The 25391-nt window shown below is 44.6% G+C and overlaps 2 protein-coding genes across 2 annotated transcripts in view; one reads left to right on the plus strand and one right to left on the minus strand.

Annotated features, from left to right (window-relative positions):
- The window catches only part of LOC309537630 (uncharacterized protein), a gene marked incomplete at its 3' end in the record, with an annotated part of 45121 nt that extends 24308 nt beyond the window's left edge, over window positions 1–20813 (plus strand). The window contains exons 2-4 of the mRNA XM_082232519.1: window positions 15289–15462; window positions 19001–19087; window positions 19354–20813. Coding sequence (XP_082088645.1) covers window positions 15363–15462; window positions 19001–19087; window positions 19354–20813 — 1647 coding nt within the window. The 5' untranslated portion in view covers window positions 15289–15362. The remainder of the gene's footprint in view (window positions 1–15288; window positions 15463–19000; window positions 19088–19353) is intronic.
- The window catches only part of LOC309536741 (uncharacterized protein), a 209261-nt gene that overhangs the window by 38957 nt on the left and 144913 nt on the right, over window positions 1–25391 (minus strand). The gene's annotated exons all lie outside the window — the stretch shown is intronic.

The raw sequence follows: 25391 nt of genomic DNA on the forward strand, positions 1-25391 counted from the left end.
GACACAGAAAGGGCTGAACTACTCAATGCCTTCTTTGCCTCAGTCTTCTCCGATAAAGAAAACAATGCCCGACCTGAAGAATTTGGAGCAAATGATTCAGCAAAGGAAACACAGCCCAGAATAACTAAGGAGATAGTACAAGAATATTTGGCTAGTTTAGATGTATTCAAGTCTCCAGGGCCAGATGAACTGCATCCAAGAGTATTAAAAGAACTGGCAGATGTGATCTCAGAACCACTGGCAGTCATCTTTGAGAATTCCTGGAGAACAGGCGAAGTCCCGGCAGACTGGAGGAGGGCAAATGTTGTCCCTATTTTCAAAAAGGGGAAAAGAGAGGACCCAAATAATTACCGCCCAGTCAGTCTGACATCAATAGCAGGGAAGATTCTGGAGCAGATCATTAAGCAAACAGTCTGTGAGCACCTAGAAAGGAATGCTGTGATCACCAATAGTCAGCATGGATTTCTGAAAAATAAGTCATGTCAGACTAACCTGATCTCGTTTTTTGACAGAATTACAAGCCTGGTAGATGAAGGGAACGCAGTGGATGTAGCCTACCTTGATTTCAGCAAGGCATTTGACAAGGTGCCCCATGATATTCTTGTAAAGTAGCTGGTAAAATGCGGTCTTGACTATGCTACCACTCAGTGGATTTGTAACTGGCGGACTGACCGAACCCAAAGGGTGCTCATCAATGGTTCCTCTTCATCCTGGAGAAGAGTGACTAGTGGGGTGCCACAGGGTTCTGTCTTGGGCCCGGTCTTATTCAACATCTTTATCAACGACTTGGATGATGGACTCAAGGGCATCCCGATCAAATTTGCAGATGACACCAAACTGGGAGGGGTGGCTAACACCCCAGAGGACAGGATCACACTTCAAAACGACCTTGACAGATTAGAGAACTGGGCAAAAATAAACAAGATGAATTTTAACAGGGAGAAATGTAAAGTATTGCACTTGGGCAAAAAAAATGAGAGGCACAAATACAAGATGGGTGACACCTGGCTTGAGAGCAGTACATGTGAAAAGGATCTAGGAGTCTTGGTTGACCACAAACTTGGCATGAGCCAACAGTGTGACGCGGCAGCTAAAAAAGCCAATGCAATTCTGGGCTGCATCAATAGGAGTATAGCATCTAGATCAAGGGAAGTAATAGTGCCACTGTATTCTGCTCTGGTCAGACCTCACCTGGAGTACTGTGTCCAGTTCTGGGCACCACAGTTCAAGAAGGACACTGACAAACTGGAACGTGTCCAGAGGAGGGCAACCAAAATGGTCAAAGGCCTGGAAACGATGCCTTATGAGGAACGGCTAAGGGAGCTGGGCATGTTTAGCCTGGAGAAGAGGAGGTTAAGGGGTGATCTGATAGCCATGTTCAAATATATAAAAGGATGTCACATAGAGGAGGGAGAAAGGTTGTTTTCTGCTGCTCCAGAGAAGCGGACACGGAGCAATGGATCCAAACTACAAGAAAGAAGATTCCACCTAAACATTAGGAAGAACTTCCTGACAGTAAGAGCTGTTCGACAGTGGAATTTGCTGCCAAGGAGTGTGGTGGAGTCTCCTACTTTGGAGGTCTTTAAGCAGAGGCTTGACAACCATATGTCAGGAGTGCTCTGATGGTGTTTCCTGCTTGGCAGGGGGTTGGACTCAATGGCCCTTGTGGTCTCTTCCAACTCTATGATTCTTTGATTCTATGATTCTAAGAGGAACCATTGATGAGCACCCTTTGGGTTCGGTCAGTCAGCCAGTTACAAATCCACTGAGTGGTAGCAGAGTCAAGACCGCCTTTTACCAGCTTCTTTACAAGAATATCATGGGGCACCTTGTCAAATGCCTTGCTGAAATCAAGGTAGGCTACATCCACTGCGTTCCCTTCATCTACCAGGCTTGTAATTCTGTCAAAAAATGAGATCAGGTTAGTCTGACATGACTTATTTTTCAGAAATCCATACTGACTATTGGTGATCACAGCATTCCTTTCTAGGTGCTCACAGACTGTTTGCTTAATGATCTTCTCCAGAATCTTCCCTGGTATTGATGTCAAACTGACTGGGCGGTAATTATTTGGGTCCTCTCTTTTCCCCTTTTTGAAAATAGGGACAACATTTGCCCTCCTCCAGTCTGCCGGGACTTCGCCTGTTCTCCAGGAATTCTCAAAGATGACTGCCAGTGGTTCTGAGATCACATCTGCCAGTTCTTTTAATACTCTTGGATGCAGTTCATCTGGCCCTGGAGACTTGAATACATCTATTATTTTTTTTTATAATAATTTTTATTACATTTTTCCAAATTACAGATGAGAAAAGACAGAATAAAAGAAAAGAAAAGAAAGAAGAACAAAGAGTCACATCCATTTCTATAACTTATTTCAAATTTCCATTGGACTTCCCCACATCTCCCGCATAATGCATTCTTGATAATAAAGTCATCAGCAAATTATACCCTTATTTCGTGTATTTCTTTATATTTTCAATTGCAATTTAAGTTTAAATCTTGTTCTCCGTTTGCTCTAAAAATATAACCTGATATCGTTTTAACCCATTTAAACTTTGGTTCTTTCACAAATGTTAACAATTTCATAAATAATTAAACTTCATTGCTGGGGCTAACGTTCTAAATCATACGACATCTTATGTTTCATACAACTTGTAATACTTTTGCAAATAGTCTTTGAATTTTTTCCAATCCTCCTCCATTGCCTCTTCTCCCAGGTCCCGGATTCTTGCAGTCATCTCAGCCAGTTCCATGTAGTTCATCAGTTGCGTCTGCCACTCCTCCAGTGTGGGCAAATCTTGGGTCTTCCAATACTTGGCGATAAGAATTCTTGCTGCAGTTGTAGCATACATAAAAAAAGTTCTATCCTTTTTTAACACCTTCTGGCCGACAATGCCCAGAAGGAAGGCCTCTGGTTTCTTGGGAAAGGTGTACTTAAACACCTTCTTTAACTCATTATAGATCATTTCCCAAAAGGCCTTCAATCTTGGGCACGTCCACCAGAGGTGAAAGAATGTCCCTTCAGCCTCCTTACATTTCCAACATTTATTATCAGACAAATGGTATATCTTAGCGAGTTTGACTGGGGTCATGTACCACCTGTATACCATTTTCATAATGTTTTCTTTCAAGGCATTACATGCCGTAAATTTCATACCGGTGGTCCATAACTTTTCCCAGTCTTCTGACATGATATTGTAACCAATGTCTTGAGCCCATTTTATCATGGCTGATTTAACTGTTTCATCCTGAGTGTTCCATTTAAGCAGCAAGTTGTACATTCTCGATATTACCTTGGTCTTTGGTTCTAGCAACTCTGTCTCAAGTTTCGATTTTTCCACCTGGAATCCTATTTTTTTGTCTTGCTTAAAAACCTCATTAATTTGGGCATAATGTAGCCAATTTTGCACCTTATCCTTTAATTTTTCAAAGCTCTGCAGCCTCCAATTACCTCCAATGTTTTCTATTATTTCCCAATATTTCGGCCAATATGCCTCCATATTGGATGTTTTCCGAGCTTTGGCCTCTATTGGTGAAATCCACCTCGGAGTTTTGCTTTCCAATAAGTCTTTGTATTTTTTCCAGACCATAAATATTGCTTTTCTGACAATATGGTTTTTAAACATTCCATGTGTTTTCCCCTTGTCATACCACAAATACGCATGCCAACCTAACGAATTGTTAAAGCCTTCCAGATCTAGGACATCAGTGTTTTCCAATAAAATCCAATCTTTCATCCAGCAGAAGGCCGCAGCTTCATAGTATAACCTTAAGTCCGGCAGGGCAAACCCCCCTCTCTCCTTTGCATCAGTTAATATTTTAAACTTTATTCGGGGCTTTTTGCCCTGCCAGACAAATTTAGAAATATCCTTCTGCCACTTTCCAAAACAATCCACTCTGTCCACGATCTGCAAAGCCTGAAACAAAAACAACATTTTTGGCAAGACGTTCATTTTTATAGCTGCAATTCGGCCTAACAAGGATAGTTTCAATCTTGACCAGATTTCTAGATCTTTTTTAACTTCTGACCAACATTTTTCATAATTGTCTTTAAATAAATTCAAGTTCTTGGAGGACAGATTAACCCCCAGGTATTTCCCTTTTTTAACAATGTTTAGTTCTGTTTCCCTCTGAAACCCCTCTGTTTCAGTAACCGTCAAGTTTTTCCCTAACACCTTAGTTTTTTGTTTATTCAGCTTAAAACCCGCCACCCGACCAAATTTCTGAATCAATTCCAAAACTCTTTTTGTGCTAGATTCTGGCTCCTGTAATGTTAAAACTAAGTCATCTGCAAATGCTTTCAGTTTATATTGTTTCGCTCCGACCCGTATTCCTTGTACTTGCCGATCCTCCCTTATCATTTTCAGCAAAACCTCCAGGACTGAAATAAACAACAGAGGGGATAGGGGGCACCCCTGGCGTGTTCCTTTTTCAATATGAAGTTCTTCTGTCACCACATTGTTCACTATCAACTTGGCTTTTTGTTCAGAATAGATTGCCTCTATTCCATTCTCAAACCCCCTTCCCACTCCCATCCCTTCCAAGTTTTTCTTCATAAATTTCCAAGAAATGTTGTCAAAGGCCTTCTCCGCGTCAATAAAGATTAACACCGCTTTGGTGTTAATATTTGTTTGTAAAAGTTCCAAAATATCGATAATGTTCCTGGTATTGTCATACAAATGTCTACCTGGGAGAAAGCCTGCTTGGTCCTTATGGATTACTTCATTTAATACTTTTTTAAATCTGTTAGCCAAAACATCCGCAAAAACTTTATAATCCACATTTAGGAGTGAGATGGGGCGGTAGTTCTTAAGTTGAGTCTTTTCAGTTTCCACTTTGGGTATCAATGTGATGAATGCTTCTTTCCACGTATCTGGTGCCCTCCCTCCCCCCATAATCTGGTTGCAAACCTCCATTAATGGTTGTATTAAATAGTCTTTTAAAGTCCTGTAGTATTTGGAGGTAAGTCCATCGGGGCCCGGAGATTTGCCTAGTTGCATATTCTGAATGGCATCCTCGATTTCCTGTTGTGTTATTTTACAATTCAAGATTGATCTCTTCTCTTGAGGTAATTTTGGTAGGCCATTATCTTTCAAGAATTGTTCTATCTCAGTTGTCTCCTCGGGTTCTTGTGTGTACAATTTTTTAAAATATTTCTGGAAACACTTTCTAATTTCTCCCGGTTTCTGAAAGTTTTTCCCTTCAACTTCTAAGTTGGTGACATAGTTTAATTTTTGTCTCTTTTTCAACTGCCAAGCGAGCAGTTTCCCACATTTGTTCGCAGATTCAAAAGATCTTTGTTTCATTTGTTTGATTTTCCATTCCACTTCTTGGTTAATCAATTTCGCATATTGTGACTGGTGAAATTTGATTTCTCTTAAAGTCTCTTTTGATTTTGGATTCACTCTTAATTTTTTCTCTCCATCACTTATCTTCTCCAATATCTTATCTTTTTTACTATTCCAAAGTTTTTTCTTGATTGTATTCTGTTGTATCAGAAACCCTCTCATAACAGCTTTACTTGCGTCCCAGATAATTCTTTTTTCCACCGAGGTGTTCAAGTTAATTTCAAAATAGTCCTTTAAAGTTTTTTGGGCCTTCTTTACGATCTCTTGATCTCTTAACAAGTTGTCATTCATTTTCCATCTGAAGGAGTCGGCAGTTGTAAATCTCATTTCCATTTTCAAAGCGTTATGGTCGGAGCAAGTCTTTGGGCAGATTTCTATTTTTGTAGTCTTAGGTGCCAGCCCTCTAGTTGCCCAAATTTGGTCGATTCTTGTCCATGACAGGTGGGCCTCAGAAAAAAAGGTTCCTTCTTTACCTAGGGGGTTTTCTCGTCCTCCATAAATCAATTAGGTCCATATTGTCAGTTAGTTCACAAAAAGTTTTTGGTAGTCTTCCGTCTTTAGTCAAATTCTGATTCTGTGACTTATCCATCAAAGTAGAGACGACCCCATTCATATCTCCCATCATAATGATGTTGGAGTAGTCCAGATAGTCCAGTAATGTCTCATGCAGCTTCTTATAAAATTCTGATTTCCCCTCATTTGGTGCATAGATTCCTAATATCAAAACTTTTTCTCCTTGGGTCAGAATTTCAATAGCCAGGATTCTTCCTTGTTCATCTTTAAACAAAAATTTTGGTGATAGATTCTCTTTGGCGTAAATCACCACGCCTCTCTTCTTTACTCTATCTGATGAAATAAATTCTTGGCCTAATCTTTTATTTGTTAACACCTTCCTGTGTAACCTGGTCACATGAGTTTCTTGCAAGCAAATTATGTCCAAATTCTCTTTCTTTAATATATGGAAAATCCTTTTGCGTTTTTCTGGGGAATTCGCGCCATTAATGTTCCAACTATAGAGCTGCAGAGACATCCTGTATCAATCTGTTGTTACTCTTGTTGGGTGTCTTCTTTTTTGTCCAAATCCGAGGGTGGTGGCTCCTTTCCTAGCTCTGGTGGTGGCCAAATAGCTACCGCTCCTTTCTGCAAGTCTTCTCCGTGGTCGTGTAGGAACTTCTGGCTATCCTCTTTCGTTTTGATTTTTATCTTCTTTCCTTTGTATTTGAACGAAAGGCCTTGTGGAAACTCCCACCTGTAAGGTATTCCGTTGCCTCTCAAAAGTCCAGTTAGGTCAGTGTAGTTAGATCTTAGATCCAGTAATTGTTTAGGTATGTCCTTGTAGATTTGTGCTCTTCTGTCCTGGATCTCAAGTGCTTTATTGAAATGTAGGTCAAGTAGCTTGTCTCTCTCCTGCTTAGTCCTTAAGATAATCAAACAGTCTCTAGGTCTGTCCTTCCCAGCAGCCCTTCCCAATCTAAATGCAGTTGTTATTTTAAAGTCTATATCTTCGTTTATACCCCAGAATTTAGAGAATTCTTCTGTCAAAAAGCCAGTCAAGTCCTCTTTCTCAATCTCTGGGATAGAGCGTAATCTCAAATTATTTTCCCTGTTTCGCAGTTCCACCAAAGACAGATAGGCCTGCTGGTCGGTAATATGTTTATGGAGTGGCCTTACCTCTCCTTTCAGTTCCTCCACTTCTTTAGTTACTGCTTCTACTTTCTCATTCGCAGCCTCGGCCAATTTTCGATTTTCAGATACAACGTCCTTTAGGTTTCCGATATCTTGTGAATGCTTAGCCACCTGTTCAGAAAGTTTGTTAATTGAAGATGTGGCTAAGTCAATTTTTGCAGTTTGATCATCCACTTTTTTGTTCAAAATTGCAAATTGTTGTAGCATTTCCTCTAGGAGAATGTTGGATCCCCCAGCTGCCATATCTTCACTTGTTAATTGTTCTGATTCTTCAGCTGGGGTTGTTGGTAATGGTACAGCCTGTAATACCGCAGGGACTGAAGATCTACGGCCCTGGGAAACCAAAGTTGTTTGTACCAATTTGCCTTTCCCTGCTTTCGACGCAGCTCTTGTTTTTGGTTTACCACTCATTCCACACTCATTCCACACCTGTCTTTGGATTCAAGGTCAAGCTGTCAAAAGTTCCATGGGAAAGACAGGCCTCAGAGTGAGTCACCAAACCACAGAGAGACAAAACAAAGTCAGTTCTCAGGAAATTGTAAATCCCAAACTCCACTAGAGGGAGTATTGTTCAGTTCATGAAAGAAGAAACAAAGTTTCAGTCGCCATTAAAGTTCCTACAGTTAGTTAAATTAATGAATATCTTTAGAGAAGAACTTTTCCTTCTTGCAGAGCCCTCTCAATTTTGCCACAGTTTCTTAAGAGGTGCAAAATACAGTTGCTTAATTGTATCCACCGATAGTGCCTCTAAGTATCTGTTTCAACTTTGTAAATGTATCCGCAACACAACTTTTTGCCCGCTGCAAGTCCGGGACTAGGGATTTTCAAGTCTTTAAAGTTTTGAAAGTTTTAGCGGAGAAGAAACCCCAAGTAAAATAGACACAGTCACAGAGAAATAAAGATAACTTGCCTTTCCCTTCAATTTCCGAACTTCTCCAGACGTATGCTGTCTCTCATTTAAAAACCCTTTTGTGCTGCTTCCAGCTTGTCAGTTTCTTTGCCTTTGATCATTAAGCACCTCCGGGAGACGGACTTCCTTTTTCTCGTCTCCCGCTTTCAGCCGAATTCACAAATTTGTAATCCAATCTCAAATAAATCCTACTCACGAGTAGTTACTTTGTAATCCAATGTAAAGGAAGAAAGGTCGGCGCTCATCGGTAACAGCCGCGCGGCTTCACTCCCGCAGAAAGAGCGATGAATCCACAGCACCGCTTCCCCTCCGCGCTTCCGGAGCCCCTTACGGGGTCCCTTCTTCGTTTTGGGGGTCGCTCTCGGTGCCCGCCGGATCCCACGGCCACGAGCTCGCTCTGCTCGTGGTTTAACTTAATGGGTCGTCGCTTCGCCGTAGCGAACAACCCTTTTCTGCGGAGCCCCTCTTTGCTGCGCAAAGAGGACCGCCATTACCCGTTTCGCGCCGCCTCCGGAAGCTCGAGACTTGAATACATCTAAACTAGCCAAGTATTCTTGTACTATCTCCTTAGTTATTCTGGGCTGTGTTTCCTTTGCTGAATCATTTGCTCCAAATTCTTCAGGTCGGGCATTGTTTTCTTTATCGGAGAAGACTGAGGCAAAGAAGGCATTGAGTAGTTCAGCCCTTTCTGTGTCCCCTGTTTGCATTTCACCATCTTCTCCTCTGAGTGACCCCACTGTTTCTTTGTTCTTCCTTTTGCTACGAACATACCCATAAAAGCCTTTTTTGTTGCTTTTAACCTCTCTAGCAAGCCTGAGTTCATTCTGTGCTTTAGCTTTTCTGACTTTGTGTCTACACGTGCTGGCTATTTGTTTGAATTCCTCTTTGGTGGTTTCCCCCCTTTTCCATTTTTTGTACACATCCTTTTTTAATCTTAACTCAGTTAAAAGTTCTTTAGATAGCCACCCTGGCTTCTTTAAGCACCTTCCATGTTTCCATCTCATTGGTATTGCCTGACGTTGTGCTTTTAGTATCTCCCTCTTAACAAACTCCCAGCCATCATGAACTCCCTTTCCTTTTAGTATTGTTGTCCATGGGATCTCACCCAGCACTTCCCTAAGTTTTATGAAGTCGGCTTTCTTAAAGTCAAGAAATTGAGTCCTAGTATGCTTGGCTGCTCCTTTCCGCTGTATAGTAAACTTCAGAAGAGCATGATCACTCGCGCCTAATGATCCTTCCACATCTACCCCACTAACCAGGTCATCAACATTGGTTAGGACCAGATCTAAAATGGCTGTTCCTCTTGTTGCTTCTCCCACTTTCTGGACAATGAAGTTGTCTGCAAGGCCAGTGAGGAATCTGTTTGACCTTATGCTCTTGGCTGAGTTAGACATCCCCCAAATATCCGGGTAATTGAAGTCCCCCATTACTACTATCTCCCTTCCTTTTGCATGCTTGGCCATCTGTTCCAGGAAGGCATCATCTATGTGCTCCGTTTGGCTTGGGGATCTATAGTAAACTACCATAATGAGGTCTCTGTTATTCTTCTCTCCCTTAATTTTGACCCAAATGCTCTCACTTTGGCTTTGAGGTTCTAAATCTTGGATCTCTTCACAGGTATACACATCCCTGACATATAACGCCACTCCTCCTCCTTTCTTGTCTGGTCTGTTTCTCTGAAATAGATTGTATCCCCCCATTATTACATTCCATTCGTGGGACTTATCCCACCAGGTTTCAGTGATGCCTATTATGTCATATTTAGTTTGCTGTACCAAGAACTCAAGCTCATCTTGTTTATTTCCCATGCTTTGCGCATTAGTGTACAGACATTGAAGTCCATTAATCATTCCCCCGTGTCTCTTATTTAAGGATTTTTTCCTCCCACCACTAGGTCCGCGTGCTGTTTGCTCCATTTGGTCTATGACATTTGGATGATCATCTTCATCAATTGATAGACTCCTACCTTCAGGAGCACTGTCTCCCTCCCCCACATTAGTCAGTTTAAAGCCCTCCTGATGAGGTTTCTGAGATTTTTGGCAAAAACATTTCTCCCAACCGTTGTGAGGTGCAGCCCATCGCTTGCCAGAAGTCCATCTTCAAGAAACTGCAGTCCGTGATCTAAGAATCCAAACCGTTCCTGTTTACACCATTTGCGAAGCCAGCTGTTCACTTCCACTATTTTCCCCTCTCTCCCTGGGCCACGTCGTTCAACTGGGAGGACAGATGAGATGACAATTTGTTGCTTCAATTTCTTGCCGAGAGCCTCGTAGTCTCTTTAGATCTTCTGGAGGCTATTGCTTGCAGTGTCATTGGTTCCCACATGAACCAAGATGAAGGGGTATTTGTCAGTGGGTTTTATGATTCCTTGCAGTCGTTCAGTTACATCTTGGATCTTGGCCCCGGGGAGACAGCACACTTCCCGAGACATCTTGTCAGGCCCACAGATCACTGCTTCTGTTCCCCTCAGTAGGGAATCCTCTATCACCACTACACGCCTCCTCTTGGGTTTGGTCGGGGTTCTTCCGTGAGCTGTCCGTTCCAAGGTCGCCTGCACATTCCCTGAGGACTGACTTTGCTGCTCGTCTTCATATACCTGATCAACTGTAATGAGGGAGAGATCCTCAAATGGAGTCTGCTCTTCGTCTTCCATGCTAGGGGAGAGGACCTCAAAGTGATTGTGTATTTCTAAACAATCAGAGCGAACCCTGGGCCTCCTACTTCTTTGAGTCACGTTTCTCCATATATCTGGCTCCTGTGTTGGTGAACTAGACTCCTTCTCAGGGGACTCCCCTGTCTCCTCCTTGGTGGGGACGGTGTGCTCTGTTGCTTCCAAGAAGAGCTCCAGCTCTCTAATTCTTTGGAGCGTAGGTACACGTTCCTCCAGTTGCTGGACTTTGTCTTTTAAAAGGGCAATCAACATGCAATTGCTGCAGGTAAAGCTGCCTGCAACCTTTGGCAAGATGGCAAACATTGCGCAGGAATCGCAGGCGACTGCAGCTGTTCCCTCCCCTTCCATCTTGAGATCGTGTCGTTGGGGGTGGCTACAGAGGTCCTCCATCATAAAAAGCTTGAAGACAGGACAAATAACTTCTCCCACAAAAAAACTTAGGTCTCCCCCAACAAACGTTTGAGACTAGCTCCCCTAAATCTAAAAGTGGGGTATAACTGCGCGCACCGCTAGGTGCGCGCCACTGCCCTGCAAACTCTGATAAGCTCCTCCCATAGCTAATCCCCTGCCTCAACAGAAACCCTGCCCCCTCTGACCTTTACACAGGGAAAACAGCTAATCAGCCACAAAGAAACACACACACACAAGAAAACCCTTTTTGCTCCTTCTTCAACTGCTGCCCTGCAAACTCTGATAAGCTCCTCCCACAGCTAATCCCCTGCCTCAACAGAAACCCTGCCCCCTCTGACCTTTACACAGGGAAAACAGCTAATCAGCCACAAAGAAACACACACACACACACACACACACACACACACAAGAAAACCCTTTTTGCTCCTTCTTCAACTGCTGCCCTGCAAACTCTGTTTTGTTTTGTAGTAAATCTTTATCCAATACTGAAATTGCAAAACCCTTTTTCTTGTCAGCTTTGAAGACCTCATTTATTTGGTGATACTGGATCCACCCTGTTAGGTGGTGTTTTATTTCCTCCCGCAGTTTGGCCAAACTCATGCTGGTAGTTTCGAGAACACTGTCCAATCATCTCGTCCTCTGTCGTCCCCTTCTCCTTGTGCCCTCCATCTTCCTGATATAATTCCTCTGGAGAGCCAGTGTGGGGTAGTGGTTAAGAGCGGTAGACTCGTAATCTGGGGAACCGGGTTCGCGTCTCCGCTCCTCCCCATGCAGCTGCTGGGTGACCTTGGGCCAGTCACACTTCTTTGAAGTCTCTCAGCCCCACTCACCTCACAGAGTGTTTGTTGTGGGGGAGGAAGGGAAAGGAGAATGTTAGCCGCTTTGAGACTCCTTCGGGTAGTGATAAAGTGGGATATCTTCTCCTCCTCCTCCTCCTCCTCCTCCTCCTCCTCCTCCTCCTCTGTTTATTCTTGCCCCCTCTTCTTGATGTCTTCTGCTTCTGTTAGGTCCTTACCACTTTGGTCCTTTATTATGGTAATCTTTGTACAAAATGTTCCTTTCATATCTCCAATTTTCTTGAACAGATCTCTGGTTTTCTCCCATTCTATTGTTTTCCTCTATTTCTTTGCATTGCTCATTTAAGAAGGCCCTCTTGTCTCTCCTTGCTATTCTTTGGAAATCTGTACTCTATTTCTTGTAGGTCTGCCTTGGATTCGTATCAAGATCATTCTATCATTTTTGAGATTGCATCCCAGTACATCTTTTGCCACTCTTTTCTTGACTATGAGGGCCACTCCATTTCTTTTACGGGATTCTTGCCCACAGTAGTAGTTATGATGGTCATCTGAACTAAATTCGCCCATCCCTGTCCATTTTAGTTCACTGATGCCCAGGATGTCAATATTTATTCTTGCCATCTCATTTTCACCACATCCAACTCTATACCACTGGAGAGGTATAGAAATGTGGCTTCTCTTGGGAAGGGGCCGCCCCATTTGTGCTTCTCCAGCGGCAGGAGAATATCTAGGGCAGGAGAATCCCTGCAGGGCCTCTGAGGCTCCCTTTCCTTCTTCCTCTCTCCCAGGACCCTGCAGCTTATTTGGCTCCTTGACTCCTCAGGAAGGATAAAAGGGACAGATTCTGCAACCCTAGTGAGGATGGAAGGGGGAAGATGGACGGTTGACCTGGTCAGGTTGTCTCCTGCATCACTCCTCTCAACCTCTGAGCATTCCCTCCTAGGGACCTCCAAGAGATCTGGTGAGTTTCTGGGGAGTGGAGATGGGGACCTGGATGGATGGAGCCAGAGAGGAATTGGGGCTTGCTCAGCTAGGGGGTGGGGGGGAGGCAGGCAGGCGGATGGAGATGGAGAAGGGGAGCACCTTTTCGGGCTCCCCCACCTGCCTGCCTGCTCCTTTGTCATCTGCAGGCAATTTGAGCTAGGAATAGATCACAGCTCCCTGCCCATCACAATGTGTTGGCAGCTCAAAATGTCTAAAACCAGTTCTGTCATCTGAATGCCCTGCCAATGTCAGACAACTCACTGATCCATCGCGCAGCACTGGACTCCTTAAAGGAACTTGACCCTGCTGTGCAGTGATCAGTATATGGTATAAGGCATATGGTATAAGGAAACTTCATGAGGAATTAAGGGGAAAGACAGTGTTGACATGGAGTAGTTACAAAATGTATGTTCTCTCCCCAAGTGCCACAGACCCTCCTCCAAAGAGAGCTTCTCTGAAGAAAGCACAAGCAAAAATTACTCAATTTTACGTGAATAAGAAAATGAGGACGTGGCTAAGAAACAGCAGGAGCCAGATCCTATTACTGACCTTATAGGATCTCTCAGCAGCTCTAAGGATGAGCAGAAAGAGATTTGGGGCCTAGCCAGCTCAACTGCTAAGTCATCTCTGGCACTGAGACCAGGAGCTCAAGCGACTCAAGGCCAAATTCAGGCTAAACAAGTAGAGGAACTAATCTGAAAGCAAATTTCAAAATTAAAGCAAGTATAAAAGACTGCTACTCCCAAACTTCTGGGACCAAAGAGGGACTATCAGTCATTGGGTGGCTTGTAGTACTAAGAGAGGACATGGAACGCATAAAATCCTTTTTGGCTGACTTTAATAAAGTTATTATCATCCTGATAGGTACTTGTAGAACCTTCTGAATAAAATCTAGCAGAGTCTGTGGAACCAGATAATACAACAATTTCTCTTTCCATACCATTAAAATTATATCAATAAGGGAGGTTTGATTCGTCCACATGGCAAAAGGAGGTCTAAAAGTACAAAGAAGAGACAGAACACTAAGAAGCTTGAACTATACTAGAATCTGCACACCAGATCCCTATATCAATATGAAACGATATGCAAGGTTATCAAATGGTCTGATGTCCTGTCAAAAGCCAAAACCAAACCAACTAGGGAGAGGGTTTTCATAAAAAGGAATTGGAAATGGGTGCTGTCTCAAAATAAGCTACTTCTCTCAAGCTACCCTAAGCCTTTGGGAATCTTGTCACAAGAGGAGCGTAAAGTTTGTGAAGATGGTGTCTAAGCACAGAGAATATCTATGGAGGAGTGGTGTATCAGTCTCAAGATTATTCCGAAATGTGGCACCACCAGCTCCTCTGCTTCCACATTCAGCAACACCTCCAAAAAGTCCTCAATCCAAGGCAGACTATTATCCTTTAGTTGACATATACTCTGCAGGTGACAATCCTGACTAGTCAGCTGACCTGGACCCCTAGGAACCCCATAACTCAGACAGCCCAGGGTCCTTGCACTTGAGAAATCTGGGGAAGGACCTACTTGACAGAACTAAAAAGAATGGATTACATGCCTTCTGTGCTCTGCCATAAGAAGCCCAGCATGAAATACTCTCAGATTGGACTTCTGACGTTCCTGCCTATTGAGTTTGAAGAAGGAACACAAGGGCTAATGCAAGTAGAACTTGACCCTTTGTGCTCCAGATCCAGCCCACCAGATATTCCAGCATGAGTTGAATTGATGGGCTGAAAAGCCACCTCCCCCCACCAGCAGGTTAATGAACCCTCTTTCCGACCAATTGGAGATGAAAAGCTTCCCCAAAGATTTGGTCCCCATGCAAGAGGCAAATATGGCCACAACGCCTGCCTGGCTTGCGATGAGAGAGATTCAAAGATTGTGAACTGGGCTCTGCATACAAAGAACCCAGCATGCAGGCACCTACAGCACACGTACAGTGGTACCTCGGGTTCCATACGCTTCAGGTTACAGACCCCGTGAACCCAGAAATAGTGCTTCAGGTTAAGAACTTTGCTTCAGGGTGAGAACAGAAATTGTGCTCCAGCGGCACAGTGGCAGCAGGAGGCCCCATTAGCTAAAGTGGTGCTTCAGGTTAAGAACAGTTTCAGGTTAAGTACGGATCTCTGGAACGAATTAAGTACTTAACCTGAGGCACCACTGTAATAGCTACTCTGCTATTTTCTGCCCATGCTCTGGGGTTGCAGTTTTCAGGCTTAGGGACAGGGTGGTGACTGTTTTTTGCACCATGTTCTGTCCATAAGCCCCAATGAGTTCAATGGGATCAACTCTCAGGTCACTACTGGACAGACCCTGCCATCCTTACAAAGTGGGGTGATTAGCAAACGGGAAACTGTTTACAAATGGGGCTTCTGATGAGAAGGGGCTGCCCTATTTGTGCTTCTCCAGGGGCAGGAGAATATCTAGGGCAGGAGAATCCCTGCAGGGCCTCTGAGGCTCCCTTTGCTTCTTCCTCTCTCCCAGGACCCTCCAGCTTGTTTTGGCTCATTGACTCCTCAGAAAGGGTGAAAGAGACGGATCCTGCAAAGCTAGCGAGGATGGAAGGGGGAAGATGGACGGTTGACCTGGTCCGGCTGTCTCCTGCATCCCTCCCCACAACCTCTGAGCGTTCCCTCCCAGGGACCTCTGAGAGATCTGGTGAGTCCCAGGGGAGGGGAGATGGGGACATGGAGGGATGGAGCCAGAGAGGAATTGGGGCTTGCTCAGCTTGGGGGTGGGGGGAGGCAGGCAGGCGGATGGAGATGGAGAAGGGGGGCACCTTTTCGGGCTCCCCCACCTGCCTGCCTGTCTGCCTGCGCCTTGGTCATCTGCAGGCAATTTGAGCTAGGAATACATCACAGCTCCCCGGCCAACGCGATGTATTGGCAGCTCAAAAGGTCTAAAACCAGTTCTGTGATCTGAATGCCCTACCAATCTCTGACAACTCACTGATCCATCGCACAGCACTGGACTCCTTAAAGGAACCTGATCCTGCTGTGCAGTGTGAACTCAGATGGGGCCTCCGTGTGTTGCCTTTTACTCTTCTTTTTGTATAACTTTTATTAACTTTATAAAACAGGGAAGATAGGAATAATAGATGATACAAATATGTAGGCTGAGTCTGTATATCTCAAACATAGCAGAATAAATTTGCAGGAGTATCTATAACATATAGCTCATCATTAGTGGTCAGTGTATGAGTCCTGGGTCCATGAATTGCTTTCAACTGAAACAAAAAAAGGGGAAACAGGAGAGCACAGAGAACATTCAACATCGCAGAGCCAAATGCCTAGACTGGAGCTCTTGTGGCCGTTGTGCTTAGATTAAGTGAGTAATAGTCATTTTTCCTCTTCTGTTACCAATGAAACAATACATAGTTGGTCTTATCATGAAAATGGGAGGGGGGGTTCAAAGTGAAGAAAGAGATTTACGTATAAATTTAAATATTTTCCTGTTTTAATTTTTTTTAATTATTATTATTATTATTATTGGTTTTCACATATTACTTTACAATACAGATGTACCAAAGCCAACACCATTTCCTCCCCATCCCCCCATACATTTACATTTCTATTTCCTCAATCCATCATATTATCCTTTTCTCCCTCCTCCCACTTCCACCCTCCCCACTGGATTTCCTCCACATTATGCAATTTACAATAATCTTTGCATTCTACAACCTTCTCAAATCATCTTCATATTCTTATTATCTTTCCTTACTAATTTTTCTTCCATCCAGTATGTCGCCGGAGGCCCCCCCCTTCATTCACACCCACACGTAATACACAAGCACCACACTCACACACGCACGCATCCCCCTTGACCCAAGAGATGTCCCTTTAGAGGGCCATCTCTTTTTTTAAAAAGCCTTCCGTAAATAAGGAAGCGCTAGCTTGACAGCCTTTCGCTATAACACTCCGCATCGCCCTATCTGTATTACGAGTAGACCGGCCGCCTGAACTCTGGGTCAATCGGCGGCCGCCTCAGCCAATCAGCGTTATCGAACAGCGCCCCTTGCGGCGGCCACGCAGGTACTGCAGGCTACAGGCGCTCTTTTCCCTTGCCTTTGACAGCTTTCAATACAAAGTTTCCGAGTTCAATCGACCGTGACTGATTTAATCAAAATGTTGCAAGTTGCTTCCGGAAAGCGAAAGTGCTTCGAACTTCAAGAACAGTATTCTTTATAAATTCACCAAAAATCAGCCATACCTCGGATTCTCACCGGACCACTTTTATTTTACTACATATTACAAGGACTATCAAAGGGGGGTGGCCTGATACTGGGCAGCCATAATCCCTTGACCGAGCAGTCACGTACTCTGCGGCCCTTCCCAGTTGACGTGACAACCTTGATAGCCATCGTGATGGGCTCAGACAGAAGGCTATCAGGGATACAATGAACTGCATGTTTTAGTGTATTCCGCACGGACTCTCACAAAGGACTGTGACCGGATTCCCCTCAGGGGGCAGGAAACTTCGCCCTTTCCCTTTGTTCTTAAATATGACTCATGTGGGGAGGGGAGAGGAGGCTCCGGCCAGGTGTCAGGACACTCGGATTACCTGTGCAGCCCCTCCTCGACTCCTCCTATTTTTAATATAATCATGATGTAAATATGATGTAATTCTGAGGATGTAGCATAGGGGATTAGTAACTAATAAAAGTTAGGGTCTCCCTTTGTTCGGGGCTTCCATCTTGCTTCACCTCGTGGGCAGTGGGAGTCCTGTCGCGACAGTCTTTCCTCTGAATAAAGACCGAGCCTACTGGCTGCTGTTTTGCTCTGAATTGCTCTGGTTGGTGTCTTCATTTGTCCAAGAGAGCCCTCGGATTTTCCGGTAACAAGTGCTTCACATTTTAATCTAGGCATATTAGCGTATCTTTCCTTGAGCAATATTTTGCCATATATTCATCAAAACATTTCCACTTGGTTGTCAAGCCTCTGCTTAAAGACCTCCAAAGAAGGAGACTCCACCACACTCCTTGGCAGCAAATTCCACTGTCAAACAGCTCTTACTGTCAGGAGGTTCTTCCTAATGTTTAGGTGGAATCTTCTTTCTTGTAAGTTTGGATCCATTTCTTCTTATAGCAGTTAATTTTGCCCAAATTAAATATTCATCTAGTTTACAAATCCATTCCTCCTTTGTGGGTATAGTTTGTGACTTCCACCGAGCAGCAATCACTATTCTAGCAGCTGTACTTGTGGAATGTAATGGCGTCCGCCACACTTTCCTGTGCCAACTCTCCGTGCCAACTGTGAGCCTTAAGCTGTCTTCCTGGCTCCAAGCCGAGTTTCGCAGCAGCGGTCGTGCCTTGGGTGGGTGATAAATCCAAGGCTGTACGCAGGCTTCTTGCTCATCTAACAAGTCTTTAATCATTGTACAGAAAAACATCATAAATCAACCTGGAGATCGAGCGGACATCTCCTCGGCTTGACAGCTAAAAACGAAAGTAATTCACACACAAAGAAAGATTCCCGTATGTGAACAAAACCACACCTCAGAATGTGAGACGTCACACAGAACTGTTTAACCCTGTAAGTTCTGATTCTCCTCACAGTACTTGCATATAGAAAAATCCCCCCCCCCCGTGGTATCTCTTCATCTCTCAATCCAAGGACATATGTCTCTGGTTTCTTTGTTATTGATATTTTCAACATCTTCTTTAGTTCTTCGTGCACTACTATCCCAAATTTCTTAATTTCCTCTCACCTCCACCACATCTGTATTGTTGTTCCTATTTTTCCACCACATCTCCAACAGAAGTTGGATTTCAATTTGTATATCTTTGCCAGCTTAACTGGCGTTAAATGCTACCTATAGAACATCTTTACAAAATGTTCTTTAATTGTATATGAGGCAGTAAATCGTATAGCCTCTCGCCAGAGTTTCTCCCATTGCTCTAGATAGATAGTATGTCTGAGATCCTGAGACCATTTAATCATCGTTTCTTTCATTTCCTCCTCCATCAATTCCCAGTGCAATAAAAGACTATAGGTTTTGGATAACAATTTCTTGTTATTCTGTATCACTGTGACTTTAAATTTCAAATCTTCTTTCCCAAATCCTTTCTTTTGATCTGAGTTGAATATACTTCTAAGTTGTATATATTGCCATCTGTCAATTTAAATTTTGACCAACCAGATTGAGATACCTTCTGATGGGGAGTGTTCAGGTGAAGATGTTGCTGTTTGTTTCACAGACAAGGGGTGGACGTTGCTGAATCCTGACCAGAGAACTTTGCATAAAGAAGTCAAGGAGGAGAATCTTGGGATCATGGACTCTCTCAGTAAGGATCCCTGTTGGATCATAATATAAGTTGTGATTGGAGATGGAGTGGATTCCATGATTGAGCCAGAACAAAATCTATCCCAGATTAAAGCCAATGAATATCTCAGTTAATACCAGAAAACAAAACCAGTAAAACCTATAGTAAGGCCTCACATCTAATTCTCTTCTGTTCTTCCTCTATCACAAGCATTCATTAACATTGTTCAATAATCTGGAGTTCCCATTTCCTCCTGAGACTCTGATTAGCTTCTCTCTTTATTGCAGATGGTGATAAATTAGAAGGGAAGAACAAGGGGGAGCACAACAGAATCCACGTAGCGGAGACGTCATATAAATATTCAGAGTGTGGAGAGAACATCCGTCAGAGCTCCCAGTGCACCTCCCGTCAAAGAAAGAGCTTCATTCGAAGGAATAGCCTCACTTCACACGAAAGAACACAGAGTAGGGAAAAATCGTATCAGTGCTTGGAGTGTGGAAAGAACTTCAGTTACCGCCAGAAACTCACTTCCCATCAAAGAGTTCATACAGGGGAGAAACCCTATAAGTGCTTGGAGTGTGAAAAGAGCTTCAATCGGAAGGATAGTCTCACTTCCCATCAAAGAATCCATACAGGGGAGAAACCCTATCAGTGCTTGGAATGTGGAAAGAGCTTTCGTCTGAGTAGTGATCTCACTTTCCATCAAAGAATTCATACAGGGGAGAAACCCTATCAGTGCTTGGAATGTTTAAAGAGCTTTCGTCAGAGTGGTGAACTCACTTCCCATCAAAGAATTCATACAGGGGAGAAACCCTATCAGTGCTTGGAATGTGGAAAGAGCTTTCGTCTGAGTGGTGAACTCACTTCCCATCAAAGAATTCATACAGGGGAGAAACCCTATCAGTGCTTTGAATGTGGGAAGAGCTTCAGTTACAGCGCCAATCTCACTTCCCATCAAAGAATTCATACAGGGGAGAAACCCTATCAGTGCTTGGAATGTGAGAAGAGCTTCAGTTACAGCACCAATCTCACTTCCCATCAAAGAATTCATACAGGGGAGAAACCCTATCAGTGCTTGGAATGTGGGAAGAGCTTCAGTCAAAGCGCCAATCTCACTTCCCATCAAAGAATTCATACAGGGGAGAAACCCTATCAGTGCTTGCAATGTGGGAAGAGCTTCAGTCAGAGGGCCCATCTCACTTGCCATCGAAGAAGTCATACAGGGGAGAAACCCTATCAGTGCTTGGAATGTGGAAAGAGCTTTCGTCTCAGACACAAGCTCACTTCCCATCAAAGAGTTCATACAGGGGAGAAACCCTATCAGTGCTTGGAATGTGGAAAGAGCTTTCGTCTGAGTGGTGAACTCACTTCCCATCAAAGAATTCATGCAGGGGAGAAACCCTATCAGTGCTTTGAATGTGGAAAGAGCTTTCGTCTGAGTGGTGATCTCACTTCCCATCAAAGAGTTCATACAGGGAAGAAACCCTATCAGTGCTTGGAATGTGGGAAAAGCTTCAGTTACAGCGCCAATCTCACTTGCCATCGAAGAAGTCATACGGGGGAGAAACCCTATCAGTGCTTGGAATGTGGGAAAAGCTTCAGTCGGAAGCGGACACGGAGCAATCAAAGAATTCATACAAGAGAAGTCTTCTCCAAAGTCTTTTTTTATATTTTCTCTCTGATAGTAAGAGCTGACAGTGAAAAGGAACTATCTCTGAAGGGGGTGGATCTTCATTGGGGGTTTTAAGAAGAAGTTGGATGGTCATGGGTGCTTGAAATGAGATTTCTGGAGGGGGTTGGACTAGATTCTGAATCTATGATTCTATACTTCACCCTGGTGTGAGATCTTAAATTGACTTTTTAACAAGTGAAATTTTATACACATTCCATGTGCTGATATGCTTTCAACCCCATATGAATTATTTGGTGGGCCATGAATGAATCTTTTCCCACATTTCAAACACTAAACCGTTTTCTCTCTTGTATGAATTCTTTGATGGGAAGTGAGTTCACCACTCAGAGGAAAGCTCTTTCCACATTCGAAGCACTGATAGGGTTTCTCCCCTGTATGACTTCTGTGATGCAAAGTGAGACAATCCTTCCGACTTCCCTCCCCCCTCAGTCCGCCCCCCACACCCAGGGGGTCCCCTCAGCCCTCCTTCTTGGCGGTCTCCCTCCGCTCCCCCCCTCTCAGTCCACCCCTCACACCCAGGGGGTCCCCTCAGCCCTCCTTCTTGGGGTCTCCCTTCCCCCCTCAGTCCGCCCCCCCACACCCAGGGGGTCCCCTCAGCTCTCCTTCTTGGGGGTCTCCCTCCACCCCCTTCTCAATCCGCCCCCCACACCCAGGGGGTCCCCTCAGCCCTCCTTCTTGGGGGTCTCCCTTCCCTCCCCCCTCAGTCCGCCCCCCACACCCAGGGGGTCCCCTCAGCCCTCCTTCTTGGCGGTCTCCCTCCGTCCCCCCTCTCACTCCGCCCCCCCACACCCAGGGGGTCCCCTCAGCTCTCCTTCTTGGGGGTCTCCCTCCGCCCCCTCTCAGTCCGCCCCCCACACCCTGGGGGTCCCCTCAGCCCTCCTTCTTGGGGGTCTCCCTTCCCTCCCCCCTCAGTCCGCCCCCCACACCAAGGGGGTCCCCTCAGCCCTCCTTCTTGGGGGTCTCCCTTCCCCCCTCAACTGGACAGAGCTAGAGGCTTCAAGGCCAGCCACCTGCTGCAGAGGGAGATAACTGCTGCAGAGCTGTCTGGGAATGCTGAGATAAGTCCAGTCTTCAGGGCAACGGAAGGAGTTGCGGTTACGGAGGCTGCCAAGGACAGGGGCAGCGGGACGTTTGTTGCCATGGCAACGCTACAGGACAACTCCAGCAAGGACAGAATGTTGCAGTGGGCGGTGGATTCCGGTGCCAGTCATCACCTGATTGGAATGCCACCTACTGGGGGCTGCGGAACTGCAGGGCTGTTTCAGCTGGAACAACTGTTACGTTTGCTAATGGAGCCCAAAAGCCAGTTTCTAACGTTGCAAATATTTATCTTTCCTTTTTGCAGGCGGAGCTGGAGTGCTACATTGTGCCGGAGATGCATTGTTGCCTGTTATCTGTACCTGCTCTTGTAAAGCAAGGGTACAAGGTTTGCTTTGAAAATGATGCCTGTTCCATTTTCAGAGGGGGGAAACAGCTTGTCAACATGGAATGCAAGAACAAACTCTTTGTTCTGGAAACACCTCTGGAGGGTGGGGGGAATGCTGGAAAAGCACAGGCGCAGTGTGCTAGTGTTCCCAGCCATGATTCATGTGTTCATGTATGGCGCAGGAGAATGTCTCATGCTTGTTTGGAAGATGTTCAGAGGTTGCCTGGCTGCACCAAGGGTTGCGAAATCACACCATGTGGTAAATCCCTAGAGTGCAGGGCATGCAGAAAGGTACAAAGGTGCAGTTTTCCCGGGGTAAAGAGGGTAACCACAAAACCTTTTGAACTTGTTCACACAGACCTTGCAGGACCCATGAAGTGTGAGAGTGTGGGTGGGGCCAGGTTTGTTCTGACGGTGGCAGATGATTTTTCTCAGAACGGATGGTGTTTCTCTCTCAAAACGCAGGGGGAGGCATAGAATCATAGAATAGAATCATAGAATCATAGAGTTGGAAGAGACCACAAGGGCCATCGAGTCCAACCCCCTGCCAAGCAGGAAACACCATCAGAGCACTCCTGACATATGGTTGTCAAGCCTCTGCTTAAAGACCTCCAAAGCAGGAGACTCAACCACACTCCTTGGCAGCAAATTCCACTGTCGAACAGCTCTTACTGTCAGGAAGTTCTTCCTAATGTTTAGGTGGAATCTTCTTTCTTGTAGTTTGGATCCATTGCTCCGTGTCCGCTTCTCCAGAGCAGCAGAAAACAACCTTTCTCCCTCCTCTATGTGACATCCTTTTATATATTTGAATATGGCTATCATATCACCCCTTAACCTCCTCTTCTCCAGGCTAAACATGCCCAGCTCCCTTAGCCGTTCCTCATATGGCATCGTTTCCAGGCCTTTGACCATTTTGGTTGCCCTCCTCTGGACACGTTCCAGTTTGTCAGTGTCCTTCTTGAACTGTGGTGCCCAGAACTGGACACAGTACTCCAGGTGAGGTCTGACCAGAGCAGAATACAGTGGCAGTATTACTTCCCTTGATCTAGATGCTATACTCCTATTGATGCAGCCCAGAATTGCATTGGCTTTTTTAGCTGCCGCGTCACACTGTTGGCTCATGTCAAGTTTGTGGTCAACCAAGACTCCTAGATCCTTTTCACATGTACTGCTCCCAAGCCAGGTGTCACCCATCTTGTATTTGTGCCTCTCATTTTTTTTGCCCAAGTGCAATACTTTACATTTCTCCCTGTTAAAATTCATCTTGTTTATTTTTGCCCAGTTCTCTAATCTGTCAAGGTTGTTTTGAAGTGTGATCCTGTCCTCTGGGGTGTTAGCCACCCCTCCCAGTTTGGTGCCATCTGCAAATTTGATCAGGATGCCCTTGAGTCCATCATCCAAGTCGTTGATAAAGATGTTGAATAAGACCAGGCCCAAGACAGAACCCTGTGGCACCCCACTAGTCACTCTTCTCCAGGATGAAGAGGAACCATTGATGAGCACCCTTTGGGTTCGGTCAGTCAGCCAGTTACAAATCCACTGAGTGGTAGCATAGTCAAGACCGCATTTTACCAGCTTCTTTACAAGAATATCATGGGGCACCTTGTCAAATGCCTTGCTGAAATCAAGGTAGGCTACATCCACTGCGTTCCCTTCATCTACCAGGCTTGTAATTCTGTCAAAAAACGAGATCAGGTTAGTCTGACATGACTTATTTTACAGAAATCCATGCTGACTATTGGTGATCACAGCATTCCTTTCTAGGTGCGCACAGACTGTTTGCTTAATGATCTGCTCCAGAATCTTCCCTGGTATTGATGTCAGACTGACTGGGCGGTAATTATTTGGGTCCTCTCTTTCCCCCTTTTTGAAAATAGGGACAACATTTGCCCTCCTCCAGTCTGCCGGGACTTCGCCTGTTCTCCAGGAATTCTCAAAGATGACTGCCAGTGGTTCTGAGATCACATCTGCCAGTTCTTTTAATACTCTTGGATGCAGTTCATCTGGCCCTGGAGACTTGAATACATCCAAACTAGCCAAATATTCTTGTACTATCTCCTTAGTTATTCTGGGCTGTGTTTCCTTTGCTGAATCATTTGCTCCAAATTCTTCAGGTCGGGCATTGTTTTCTTTATCGGAGAAGACTGAGGCAAAGAAGGCATTGAGTAGTTCAGCCCTTTCTGTGTCCCCTGTTTGCATTTCACCATCTTCTCCTCTGAGTGACCCCATTGTTTCTTTGTTCTTCCTTTTGCTACGAACATACCCATAAAAGCCCTTTTTGTTGCTTTTAACCTCTCTAGCAAGCCTGAGTTCATTCTGTGCTTTAGCTTTTCTGACTTTGTGTCTACACGTGCTGGCTATTTGTTTGAATTCCTCTTTGGTGGTTTCCCCCCTTTTCCATTTTTTGTACACATCCTTTTTTAATCTTAATTCAGTTAAAAGTTCTTTAGATAGCCACTCTGGCTTCTTTAGGCACCTTCCATGTTTCCGTCTCATTGGTATTGCCTGACGTTGTGCTTTTAGTATCTCCCTCTTAACAAACTCCCAGCCATCATGAACTCCCTTTCCTTTTAGTATTGTTGTCCATGGGATCTCACCCAGCACTTCCCTAGGTTTTATGAAGTCGGCTTTCTTAAAGTCAACAAATTGAGTCCTAGTATGCTTGGCTGCTCCTTTCCGCTGTATAGTAAACTTCAGAAGAGCATGATCACTCGCGCCTAATGATCCTTCCACTTCTACCCCACTAACCAGGTCATCAACATTGGTTAGGACCAGATCTAAAATGGCTGTTCCTCTTGTTGCTTCTCCCACTTTCTGGACAATGAAGTTGTCTGCAAGGCCAGTGAGGAATCTGTTTGACCTTATGCTCTTGGCTGAGTTTGACGTCCAACAAATATCCGGGTAATTGAAGTCCCCCATTACTACTATCTCCCTTCCTTTTGCATGCTTGGCCATCTGTTCCAGGAAGGCATCATCTATGTCCTCCGTTTGGCTTGGGGATCTATAATAAACTCCCACAATGAGGTCTCTGTTATTCTTCTCTCCCTTAATTTTGACCCAAATGCTCTCACTTTGGCTTTGAGGATCTAAATCTTGGATCTCTTCACAGGTATACACATCCCTGACATATAACGCCACTCCTCCTCCTTTCTTGTCTGGTCTGTTTCTCTGAAATAGATTGTATCCCCCCATTATTACATTCCATT

The sequence above is a fragment of the Podarcis vaucheri genome, assembly GCF_965113315.1.
Source record: "Podarcis vaucheri genome assembly, chromosome: 7".
Classification (NCBI taxonomy): domain Eukaryota; kingdom Metazoa; phylum Chordata; class Lepidosauria; order Squamata; family Lacertidae; genus Podarcis; species Podarcis vaucheri.